Source organism: Haliotis cracherodii, unplaced genomic scaffold (genome assembly GCF_022045235.1).
Source record: "Haliotis cracherodii isolate W230 unplaced genomic scaffold, xgHalCrac1.p SCAF_17, whole genome shotgun sequence".
Classification (NCBI taxonomy): Eukaryota; Metazoa; Mollusca; class Gastropoda; order Lepetellida; family Haliotidae; genus Haliotis; species Haliotis cracherodii.
Genome location: NW_027266272.1, coordinates 17,173,668 through 17,187,049, shown reverse-complemented (window position 1 = coordinate 17,187,049; position 13,382 = coordinate 17,173,668). Strand labels below are relative to the sequence as shown.

The 13,382-nt window shown below is 41.3% G+C and overlaps 1 protein-coding gene across 1 annotated transcript in view; it reads right to left on the bottom strand.

Annotated features, from left to right (window-relative positions):
• The window catches only part of LOC139464923 (solute carrier family 28 member 3-like), a 31,777-nt gene that overhangs the window by 17,958 nt on the left and 437 nt on the right, over positions 1-13,382 (bottom strand). Inside the window, exon 2 of the mRNA XM_071246524.1 lies at positions 1,534-1,671. Coding sequence (XP_071102625.1) covers positions 1,534-1,641 — 108 coding nt within the window. The 5' untranslated portion in view covers positions 1,642-1,671. The remainder of the gene's footprint in view (positions 1-1,533; positions 1,672-13,382) is intronic.

Sequence of the window (13,382 nt, the reverse complement as noted above, 5' to 3'; positions counted from 1 at the left end):
ATACCCGTGCTCCTGGGTTTCACCGAAGTGGTAAACGTCTAAGACCTGCATCACTTCGGGCTTTCCTCCCACATTAAGCTGACACGATATATAACTCTAATACTGTTAAAAGCGGCGTTAAACCCAACTCACTCACTCACTGCACTTCAATGTATAAGCGATTCGGTCAGGTGAAACAGACAGGAACGTGTTGTCCTAGCTTCACTGGGGTTGGTTTCAAAAGGAGAAAGGAGCTTAAACCGATTAACATTTTTTTGCCCTCTTAACCTGTTGGCGCATTGCATTGCAATGTCACTCATGCGATATACGAGAAGGAGATATTTCGCGTCAGCTGAGACAACAAATCCCTGGTCTTGTTCTTACAAGCATGTGTGTCAACATCCTGGGCATTATAACTTTTTTTTAATTTATAAGCCGAGCACTTGATTTTTCTGCTTTTGTATGCGATCGCTTCACGTAAGACGTGTCGCGTTAACTTTTCATAAATACCTACACTATTGCATTGAAAGGTTTATAAATGATGACAGTATTAAGCATTGTGTGATTTGAAGGGTACAGGGTTGACGCAGATATGCGATACAGCATTGCGGCGAATAAAGAAAGGAGATTAACATATGTTAGGCGAGCAGCATACAGGGTGTATTATCCTGCATTACCCTTTCGCATATTATCACATGTCTGATGTGAAATACTAAAACTCCTTGAACTACAAAGAATGTAAACTATCATGATATCATGAATAGAAACGATAACAGTTGGACAGATTCTTCACTCTACAAATGAGTGAGAGTGTTTGTTGTTTAACGCCGCACTCAGCAATATTTCAGCGGTCTGTAAATAATCGAGTCTGGACCTGACAATCCAGTGATTGACGTCATGAGCATCGATTGGGACGATGACATGCATCAACCAAGTCAGCGAGCCTGACCACCCGATCCCATTAGTCGCCCGTTACGATAAGCATGGGTTGCTGAATATCTATTCTACCCCGGATATACAAATGAGTGAGAGTGTTTGTTGTTTTACGCCGCTTTTAGCTATATTCCCGCAATATCACGGCGGGGGACACCAGAAATGGGCTTCACACATTGTACCCACGTCGGGAATCGAACCCGGGTTTTCGGCGTGACGAGCGAACGCTTTAACCACTAGGCTACCCGACCGCCCCCTACACGAGTGAGAGACCGAGTGAGTGACATGGGGTTTAACATAAGGAGAACGGTGTTCCAGTTATATCGCGGCACATCAGCTTAATGTGGTAGTGATGTGGTAAACCCGAAGTTGTGCGGATCTCGGACGTCTACCATAATGGTGACACTCGACTATGGGTGTGGTGCTGACTAACCAAAAATCCTATCAGGGCAAAGGGATAATCATAGATTTCTGGCACGCCTATTGGACGCAACAATGCGAATTGCGGCGCCCTGGGACGACTGGTTATCCGTGTCCCCTTAACAGGCAACAACCTTCACCTAAAGGAACATCTTACGTTTTTTGAACGGTTGATATGTTTTTGTTTAGTAATAATCTTACATTTGGAAGACTGTCAATACTTGTGTGAACATAAGCTGGGTTGTCGTGACCATTCCCTGTACTGTCCGCAACCAGAGGGTTGATATGTTTCAGCTGAACTTCACCCATTCTTGAAAAATGAACTCTCCCTCACTGAGTCTGAAAAAGATAAGGTTTGTATGAATGGGAAAGTTAGGTCAATAGAGCTGTCTTACATGACTCAACGGCGATTATGGTTTGTTGGTTAACGCTGCACTCAGCAATATTCCAGCTATATGACGGCGATCTGAAAAAATCGAGTCTGAACCAGACAATCCAATGATTAATATAATGAGCATCAATCCACGCAATTGGGTGAGTGAGTGAGTATGGTTTTACGCCGCTTTTAGTAATGTTCAAGCAATATCTCACACATTGTACCCATGTCGGGAATCGAAGCCGGGTCTTCGGCGTGACGAGCGAACGCTTTATCCGCCCCTCAACGCAATTGGCATTGATGACATGGATCAACCAAGTCAGCGAGCCTGACCACCCGATCCCGTTAGTCGCCTCATACGACAAGCATAGTCGCCTTTTACGGCAAGCATGGGTTGCTGAAGACCTATTCTATCCCGAAATATTCACGGGTCGATTCCATTGGATGAAAATTATATGAATGGATCAATAAAGTCGATGAAAACACCAGGTGTTCGCGAGAAAGGTAGGCATGTCCTGCTACTGTCACAACTTGAAAAGACTGATGTTATGAGGACAAACTACAATGCCACAAGAAACAACTGAGCGAGTTGATCCTGTCTAAATGCCCCTTTCCTTCACTTATCAGGGGGCACGGGTGGCCCAGTCGTCTAAGGCACAGCGATTTGCTGTGCAGAGTTGCGTCCCTTTGGCACGCCAGAAACCTATGATTGTGGTTTCGAATCCCGGTTCGCCCCGATTATGTTCCTAGGTTTGTCAGCACCATACCCGTGCTCGTGGGTTTCAACTAAGTGGTAAACGTCTGAGACCTACATCACTTCAGGCTTTCCTCCCACATTAAGCTGACACGCAGTGATATAACTCTAATACTGTTAAAAGCGGCGTAAAACCCAACTCACTCACTCACACACTCCTTCACTTATCCAGATGCATCTATAAGAGGAGATAATATTATATATCCATGATGGTTTTACTCTTTTCCCTTTACTATTGTCATGGACGCAAACAAACCGCAGTAACTGCGCGAACACGTGGCTCTCGCTGAATGAGAGTGAGTTGGGAAAGAGACTCGTTGAACAGTATTCCAGTTATGTCACAGCGTTTCAGCAAAGTGGCAAACCTTTGCAACGCGGGCATGGTTGGGACCAAACAAGGATCAATCGTGGCGTATCTGAGATTCGAAACCCGAATCAGCGGATCCAGTCACGACTAAGGGACACTATTAGCGAATAGGTGCACCTTAGATCACAGGACAACATGTGCCCCTCCAGTAGCCTCCTCGAATATGGTTCAAGTCACCCATTCAACCAAATTATTTACATGAAGTTAGGAACATGTCTTATGTTCCCAAGAAGGCTAAAAGCCAAAACGACTCCAGAACTTCGGGTAAAACATATATACATGAAGCATAAATTACACGCGCAAGAAGACTGTTAGCTGAGCCTACCGACGTCCATGTTTCTTTTTAACCTGACTTCAGTAGCTCCAGCCCTTCGGAATGTATTGTGACAACAATGCTTTACTGTGTAAATATGTCTACGAAATGGGTACGTACCAGAGCACAATTATCACCGAGGATCTCTTCCTGAGCGTGAATAGCGTTCATTCGGGGATGGTGACAATGTGATGGTTTATCATGGTAATGTCAGCATGGCTCTGAGTACGTTTAATAACATGATGTTGATCTGTCACATTCTCTGTTTACTGACAGAGTGGGTGAAAGACCTGAGAAGTACTCCCGTAACAGAAGCAGCTCGGTTTTCACAGGAGATTGACACGCGTGGTCACACCATCCACAATTTAACACAACTCCAGATCTCTTTGTAGACTACAATGCACCTCGGCGTTTAATGTGTAACCGGGGCGGTGGGTAGCCTTGTGGTTAAAGCGTTCGCTCGTCACGCCGAAGGCCTGGGTTCGATTCCCCACCTGGGTACAATGTGTGAAGCCCATTTCTGGTGTCCCCGCCGTGATACTGCTGGAATATTGCTGTAAATGACGTAAAGCCAAACTTACTTACTCACCCACCTTTCAAAATGTTGTATGGTAGACATGTGAGGACAGTTCTAGATTGGACGCATCAGTAACAAAAATAATGTCCGATGCAATTCCTTATATTGACAAGTACCATATATTTCCGTATGTTTTCGGGCGATAATGTGTTTGTGACAGGTAGCACTGGTGGGGCAGGGCAGGGTAGGATCACCTTTTTTCGATCACCGGGTATCATGACCATTTAATGGCGATTCATTAACACATACGTAGTTTAGTCATTATATTATCTAACACAAAGATGTGGAAATGTGTATACATTATAAGAAAATAAAGTGAATGATTTCGATACTAAAAAGTTGCCAGTACGTGCACAACACAGCGTTGATATCATGCTGGTATCACTGATAACCCGTGAAGATTCCGGGGTAGAATAGGTCTTCAGCAACCCGTGCTTGCCGTAAGAGGCGACTAACGGGATCGGGTGGTCAGGCTCGCTGACTTGGTTGATGCATGTCATCGTATCCCAATTGCGTGGATCGATTCTCACGATGTCAGTCACAGGATTGTCAGGTCTAGACTTGATTATTAACAGACCGCCGTCAAATAGCTGGAATAGTGCTGAGTGCGGGGTCAAACAGAAACATAAGATAACATAACATCATTAATGACTTCTCAGGCTGAACAGAACAAAGCATCTGCGCAGGCACCTCTGAAAGCGCTGTATTTTTTCACCATAAACTCTATTCACGGTAGCACGGAAAGTGTAGAATTACAGTTTTACAAGGGACTATCTGACCTACATACATACAAAGCGCACACAAATGTGCCTTTATGTAGTTCACGCATGCTTCCACATGATATTGGTTGTGTATACGTACTTAAATTAATGTTGTTGGATTAATGTTGGATGAATGTTGGAATAATGTTGGATTAATGTTTATGTTAGCAGTCAATGTGGAGCTCACATTACTGGATTTACAGTAAACTACGGTTATAACGAACAGGCTTATAACGAACTGACGGATATAACGAACTTACTTTTTTGGTCCCGACTATTTGCTGTAGTTATGCTGTATATATGCTTAGAACGAACTACGGTCACAAAGAACTAAAATCAGCAGGCCTTTTAAGTTCGTTATAACAGCAGTTTAATGTACTGTAGGTATAGGACGCCGATGAATAGTAATATATAATTGCCGAAAGAATACCCTGATTCGAAAACTCTGATTGTAAAAGCATGCAGACGATAGTCGAAATATTTTGTGGACAGGTAAATAATTGAACGTATTCTAACAATGTCTGCCATAAATGTATGTCATGGTGTAAGCCTCAGTGTAAATGTTGGGAGGACTGTGTATTCTTTACATAGAGTCGTTCAAATATATGAAACAGCTATAAGTACTTTTGCACTTGCTCAGGATATCCCCTTCATTCTTCGCTGGATAGTGAGTGAGTGAGTATGGTTTTACGCCGCTTTTAGCAATATTCCAGCAATATCACAGCGTGAGGACACCAGAAATGGGCTTCACACATTGTACCCATGTCGGGAATCGGGCCCGGGTCTTCGGCGTGACGAGCGAACGCTTTAACCACTAGGCTACCCGACCGCCCCCTTTGCTGGATAGAATGTAATATAGCCGATTTGTTTCACACGGTAACAAGTTTCAAGAATGTATCGAGCCTTTATTTTCAAAACATGTTTCATGACAGCATGTGCTTAATGCAGAGTAGTTGGTTCGTCGTTCGGGGGTCACTAAAGTAAAGCTGGGAACCATATCGGACACTCATCATCATATATTTAAATCTTAGATAACGTATTGTATTCAAGCACACATAATGAGTGAGTGAGTTGGGTATAACGCAGCTTTTAACAATATTCCAGTTATATCGCGGCGTGTCAGCTTAATGTGGGAGGAAAGCCCGAAGTGATGCAGGTCTCAGACGTTTACCACTTCGGTGAAACCCACGAGCACGGGTATGGTGTTGACAAACCTAGAAACATAATCGGGGCGAACCGGGATTCGAACCCACAATCATAGGTTTCTGGCGTGCCCAAGGCACGCAACTCTGCACAGCGAATCGCGGTGTCTTAGACGACTGGGCCACCCGTGTCCCCCACACATAATGAATGGTCATCATGTTGCATATATATGTTACAAGTATTCGTCGCATGGCTCATTTCGGTGAAAAGGATCTGATCTATAAGATAACGGATATCTAAAATAACTGTGTCCACACACCACACACCACACACCACATACTCACCTTGCATGTCACGTCAAGAGTGAAGATGAAAGATAGTATACCCCAGCGATATTCAGTAATTTGATTACAACATTTTCAAAGTGTGACAAGTGGACTGAAACTTGACAGGAGTGGGCCTCGCCTGATATAATGTAGTTCACAAGGCCAATTGGTCGGTCGATGCCGTAGGTGTCCACTGTACGCGTCCGTAAAAGCAACGGATATAATACATCAGGCGCACACCGGTTCGGAGGTCAGACTTCGGGTTACCAATAACCATCCTTGACGGGTTTTACACACATTGGTCAGGGCAGTCTTCGTGGTAAAGCACTTAGGGTAATAGGTTTAAGTCTGTGTGTATATGAGCGCAATTTGTCAATGAGTGTTAAAGCATGTGTTATCGTGTACATATTTGTCCCAATTCGTTGAACATTCCTTACATTATTTTAAATACAATTCATCAATATATATAATAAAATATTCCCAACTTAATCTTATATACCCGTATATCCAAATTCTTGTACATTTAAAATTAGTTACCTTTATTATTCTACTTTTATTTCATTTTAATTAATTTATTTTCCATATGTTTTATAAAAACTTTATATTACTTTGATAAAAGTTATCCAGGCTTTTTCATTTTACATCCTACTTACATAAACAATAAGCCGTCCAAATTCATACCCATAAGGCACAAAATCAACATGCCCATTGTCCAAACATAATCCCCTGCTATTTTTATACTATACCCGTCAACGTCAACTAGTGAGCGTAGCTCAATCACCGTCAGTGTCTACCTACCCATCACCTCTAATTACCCCCCTTAGGCAAAGGATTACCACAAGGCAAACATTATACCAGATGCATTGTTTGTAGAAAGTAATATTAAGTTTATATAAAACATATAGAAAGTAAATTAATTAAAATGAAATAAAAGTAGAATAATAAAGGTAACTAATTTTAAATGGATATACGGGTATATAAGATTAAGTTGGGAATATTTTATTATAATATAAGCTATAGTTTTGATAAATTGTATTTAAAATAATGTAAGGAATTTTCAACGAATTGGGACAAATATGTACACGATAACACATGTAACCATTGACGTACTCTGTACCCAACAACAGGGAAACGTTTACTAAACTCAATATGTCATAATTAACATGCATTAAGCTGGTACGACTGTCAGGGATGAGGAGTCCATATCAGTTCATTATGTCAACACACCACATCCAGGCAGTGAGTCCAAACTGGTGCCAGACGGACTACCACTGACCACGATGCTCACAGTTCGTCATCTACAATAATTCCACAGTAGGAGGGAAATCTACCTTGTTTCAACCTTGCTAAATTAGGAATGGTCATCTTTATGTCAAGGAGGAGAGCTGATCATTGTGCGGGTACTTTGGGCATAAACATTCATGTTTAGTTTCCCCGACACACTGCGTGATACGTGGTTAGTTAGATCTAACCCAGGTGGCATCTCACGTGGAAGGCAGTTTTGGAATCAAAGTGCAATAACGTTGGGAGAGTTTAAATAGTTGTTGCAATCAAATCTAAGATGGCCGCCACAAGACAGCAGAAGGTATTTTGTTTTACCTTCTCGTAAAGGTTAATAGCAATGAACGCATTGTTGCAAATAATTGAAAATGACGTCATTCATTATGACGTCACAAATGATTTTATACCATGACTTTCATCAGTTCAGCTGATTTCTCCACTTGAGATCGGGAGAGCTGAGGTTCGAGGTTGATCGCAAGGAACTCTTGGTAGAAGAATTTAGGAAACCACGATTGTTCTACATTTGCTAAGAACAATGACAATGGATGATAATCCATTTGTATCGGTGATAACCTACTAGGAAAGTCAAATTGTCTTTGAAAATTCCTCACCAAGCATCGGATCTTAATTCACTCGGGGCTCCTAGGTAGCTCCTGCAGTGATCTGTCACGAAACCACAAAATGTGCCAATCGACTGCAGGTTAGACACAAAGTCATCATGAAATGTATAGATGCGGGAACATGCTTAATCCACACTCATAATTATATTGAACATCTGAGTCGGCAAACACCTGAATCTGTGGGTCCATATACCTATATTACAGAACTGGACCACAGTGTCCAGTGTCAGCTCTCGACTCAATACCCCATTCAAATGCACAACATTTACTCTCGTACGTGATTGTGCACATGTGTAACTATACATACGAGTGTTAAATCCACAACGACTTCACATCGAAACTGAATAGGTTTATTGATGAAGTGTGTAAATTGTGTAAGGCACACATGTTCACTAGTCTGTTCATGACTTTCAACATGAAAATGTTTTTAAGGTTATTTTTCCAAATCAAAGTGGAATTAGGACTAAGTTACCTTTCAACATTTTTCGTTTGAGACCAACATGATTCTTTTGCCCATTGAAACCAAAAGAAAACACTGTCCACCCAACTCTAGATGTCGGATAAAAGTTGGTATTGCTGTTTTCTTAGTCTGTCTTACAGAGCCTGATACCAATATATATATATATCAAATACAGCCCATGCAAGTCTATAATGTTTGGCAAGTCTAGATTAATGCAGTATCTGAAAATGCAGAGAGTCACTGGGCTCCGTTATACTACATTTTTCATTAAGATAATTGAACAACCTTTTTTCTGTACGATATGTTGATTTCAGAGACTAGATGTTAGTATAACGTCAACTTCAGAATACAGAACTGTAGCTAATTTCTTTGGTACTGGCATATCAACAGATATATTTATTAGTCATCCTCTTGCGTTGGCATAAACGTTCACATGACAATATAATATATGCAGCGCAAATTTGTACTGGTATAAATTTACACTTTAGACGTGCTCTAGACATTAATTTACTTATGTTGTAAATATACGCAAATGGGTCCAACGCGTACACATGACATACAAGAATACTCACGTGTTGCACTGGTATGAATTTACACTTTATACGTGCTCTAGACATTAATTTACTTATGTTGTAAATATACACAAATGAGTCCAGCGCGTACACATGACATACAAGAATACTCACGTGTGTATGTTTACACTCGTATGCAAATGTGCACACATATGTATACATGTGCATGAGAACGGGGTTTGGCTTGATGCATTCTGTTTAAAATTAAGCCAAAGCAGTAACTCCACCATAACGCCATCACTGTTTCACAGCTCTAATTACCATGACTTGCTACGTTCATTGGGCACGCCAGAAACATATTATTGTGGGTTCGATTCCCGGTTCGACCCGATTATGTTTCAAGGTTGTTACAGTGCTCGTGGGTTTAACCAAAGTGGTAAACGTCCAAGGCCTGCATCACGTCGGGCCTTCCGCATCAAGATGACACGCAACGTTATTACTGGAATACTGTCCAATGCGGCGTTAAACACAACTCATTCACTCACAACAACTTCATGCTAATTGACCAAATAGTATGTACATGTCATCAGGAGAACCTGCAGACGGCAAGGACAACACCCTCCTCCACCAGTTGGGGCTTGTTCGTCAACGGGTTCTCTCATGAATAATGTAACTTCTGAAATGCCCTCTATAATTTAAGGTCACCGCTTTGTCGTACATCATGTAGATGGTCCGATCTATGCCATGCGTGACGACCTCTAACCGTGACAAACACAATGTGTGCCTGGTAGAGATGTTCGACATTATGACAAAAGATCAGTGACGCCATGTTGTGTGAACATAATACAACAACATACCCGAACACCACCTTGGTAGTCTTTGAGGTTTGTTACATTACCATTGCGGCTACAGCCGCAAGACTTCACAGAAACCAAACACATTAGTCTAAAACCAGATTACAGATTACAAATGTTTGGGATTCAAACATACAACTCCATTTCAATTTAAATGGAGCCACTTGAAATGGAGTCCGAGCGGGAAGGGGGATTCTGAACCTGTGGAGAATGTAACCATAGACATGCTTATTAAGGGCTATAGCATTACAGTAAGGGCTGGGCGGAAAGGAAAATGACAAAAGATCAGTGACGCCATGTTGTGTGAACAAAATACAACAACATACCCGAACACCACCTTGGTAGTCTTTGCGGTTTGTTACATTACCATTGCGGCTGCGGCCACAAGACTTCACAGAAACCAAGCACGTAATTTTAAAACCAGATTAACGCTTAGTCTCGGAAACAAATCAAGGCCTATAGCATTACAGTAAGGGCTGGGCGGAAAGGAAAATGATATGGTTCAGGGACTTTGAAATAGATGTTTTCTAAAACCAGCATTGTAGAGTCGACAGCAAGTCATTTATCAAATAGATGGTTGAGTACAAATATATGTATGAACAGGGGCCCAAATAGGGGAGATTATGATATGATGGGACATACCCGAGGGTCGGATTTAAAGCTAAATGTGAATCATAATATAAGTTTGTTCCAGGGTACGCGCGACGTGATTTGGTCGTGGAAAAATATTTGGGGAGGACGCCTTAGTAATACATATTCGGGAGAAGTGTATATTGTGTATTTTCAAAATAAAGAGACCATGTTATTGCTGATGCGTTTCGACAGTGAAGCAGCAGTTATGTCACAAATTCGATTCATATACTTGTTCAAAGTGTCGCAGTATATCGTGATAGTCATGCTATCGTGTCTAAAGTGTATTATTATAAGGAGTAAATATCAATTCTTCTTGGATATCATATGACACACATCGAGAACCGAGTTGGCCTACAGCATGTGTTTCAGATAATGTGAGTGAGTGAGTATGTTTTTACGCCGCTTTTAGCAATATTCCAGCAATATCACGGCGTGGGGACACAAGAAATGGGCTTCACACATTGTACCCTTGTCGGAACCCGGGTTTTCGACGTGACGAGAGAACGCTTTAACCACAAGGCTATCCGACCGCCCCTTCAGATAATGTGTCACGCACAGTTTTTTTATGTTGGTGAACAAATTTAACTTTACCCATCTCAGTGTACACAGCTGTATGGTTTTCCAAAGGAAGGGGAAGGAGAAGCGTCGTGTTGGGCCCACACGGAATATCAAACCTAAAAATTTGCTTCGAAACTGAAGAAGCAGTAATGTCAGAAATTCGATTCATATACTTGTTCAAAGTGTCGCAGTAAATCGTGATAGTCATGCTGTCGTGTCTGAAGTGTTTTATTACAAGGAGTAAATAATCAATTCTTCATGGATATCTAAGACACACATCGAGAACCGAAGTAGCCTCACAAAATGTGTTACAGATAATGTGTCATGCACAGTTTTTTAATGTTCATGAACATATTCAACTTCACTCATCTCAGTATGCACAGCAGTATGGTTGTCCAAAGAACGGGGTAGAGAAGGGTCGTGATGGGCCCACACGATATATCAAACCTGACAATTTAAGAATTTATATAAACTAAAGGCATAAGAATTAACAGACATATTTAAAGGATGACTACTGAGCGCCCTTGTTCACTCATGCACCTTTTGGTATTCTGACATTAGTATACTAGACTGAGTTAAAATAATTGGAAACTATTATTTAAGCTGAGGAAATATACTGAGCGTTCGTGAATCATAGTCATAGCGTATAACGCGTCTTTAACAATAATAATTAGTTGAATATTAAAACCTAAACGTGGATGAAAAGTACTTAAAGTAGGTAAAAAGTCGTTGGTCAGAAATACTAATTTGCCCAAAACATGAAATGAATACGATGGCACACAAGCAATCGCATATGTTTAAAGTGAGTGGGATTTAATTTTAGGAATAGTTCTTTTCACGTGGGGCTTTAATTAATACTTCAAGCAACCAGTGGTTGATACCATGAGCAACGATGCACGCCAGTTCGTTCCCGGAATTTGCGCGTACATATTTAGAGAACTATAGATGGGCTAGGAGGAAATCAAACGTCATCTGTCCCGAGTGCGTTCTATCTGATACGACGGTTTCCCAGTCATATCTGCAATTATATGTATTTTCTGGTTACCCCTTTGGCATCCCTAAGGTATTTCTACGTGTTCCTCAAATATAAGGACCAAGCAAATTCATAACCCCCTCAAAGTGACAAGCTACAGGCAATGTTTGCCTGGCCCACTTAACACTGAACCTACGGCACTCCACACATGGCTGAGAGAGGACAAGGTCCCCCCCCCCCTTCCCAACACACACATACACTCCCCCTGAAGCTTGTTGGTCAACGGAGTCTCTCATGAATAATTTCACTTCTTACCTCTTCATTGTATCGTAACTATTTAATGGCATATAAAGGGTAGGTCCCGATCTATGCCATACGTGACGACCTCTAACCGTGACAAACAGAATGTGTGCCTGGTAAAGATGTTCGACATTATGACAAAAGATCAGTGACGCCGTGTTGTGTGAACAAAATTCAACAACATACCTGAACACCACCTTTGAGGTTTGTTACATAACGCTTGCGGCTGCAGCCGACAAAACTCCACAGACACAAACACATTATTCTGAAACTAGATTAACGCTTAGCCTCTGACATAAATGTGTCAGGGATTATGTATCATGCATAGTTTCTTGTAATGAACATGATCATATTCAAGATCAGACATCAGGAAAAGAGTTGTGGTGGGCCCAAATGAAATATCAAATATATAGCCATAACGTATAATGCGTCTTTAATTAATTAGTTGAACATAGGACAACTTAAACGGACATAAGAACTTTAAGAAGTTAAAAAGTAATTAATCAGAAATACTAAAATGACAAAAGCAACGAGAGGTACATTGTCCAGAAGGAGACGTCCAAGCTTCGATAAAAATATGTCGTGAATAAACTCGCATAGTGTTCGCAGGCGAAAGACTATCATAAAAGCACGGACTGAAAGCCGTGACGAAATGTAGAAGCACAATCGACACTCTCCCGTCCTACATGGGCCCACCCATTAGTGTTTTGTATCCTTTTTGGATCAAACCTCATTCGACACATACAATTACCCTAAATCTCAAAGCCAGGACACCACCGTACACGTACAGTCATGCATATGCCTACCCTGAGTTAAAACATCTGCCCTACTCAAAAACACCTAACCGAGATCTCCCGACATGCCTCGACCCAAAGAGAAATATAATTTAAGAGAACGCTGACGCTCTTTCGGGGTCACAATATCTTTCCTAAGCCAGGATCTGATGACATTCCTCGCCCATTCTTAACAGTAGCGTTGTACCTTTCTTTCTTACGTTCGGTTAATCACACTGTGTTTCTTGTAAACAGTCAACTAACTTTTAAACAACAACGCAGAAGTGCAACTGGTTCATCATTTTACTGCTATATTTAGATGACGACCTGTCACACCTTAGTGCATTCTCTGCTGTTGACTCAAGCAAGTCGTGTTATTTAAAAACAAACAAAAATAAAAATAAGCACAGCAAAGTGGAAATTGGAGTAATATCAGTAAGCACAAGAACTACGTTGAAAAGTGCAGGTA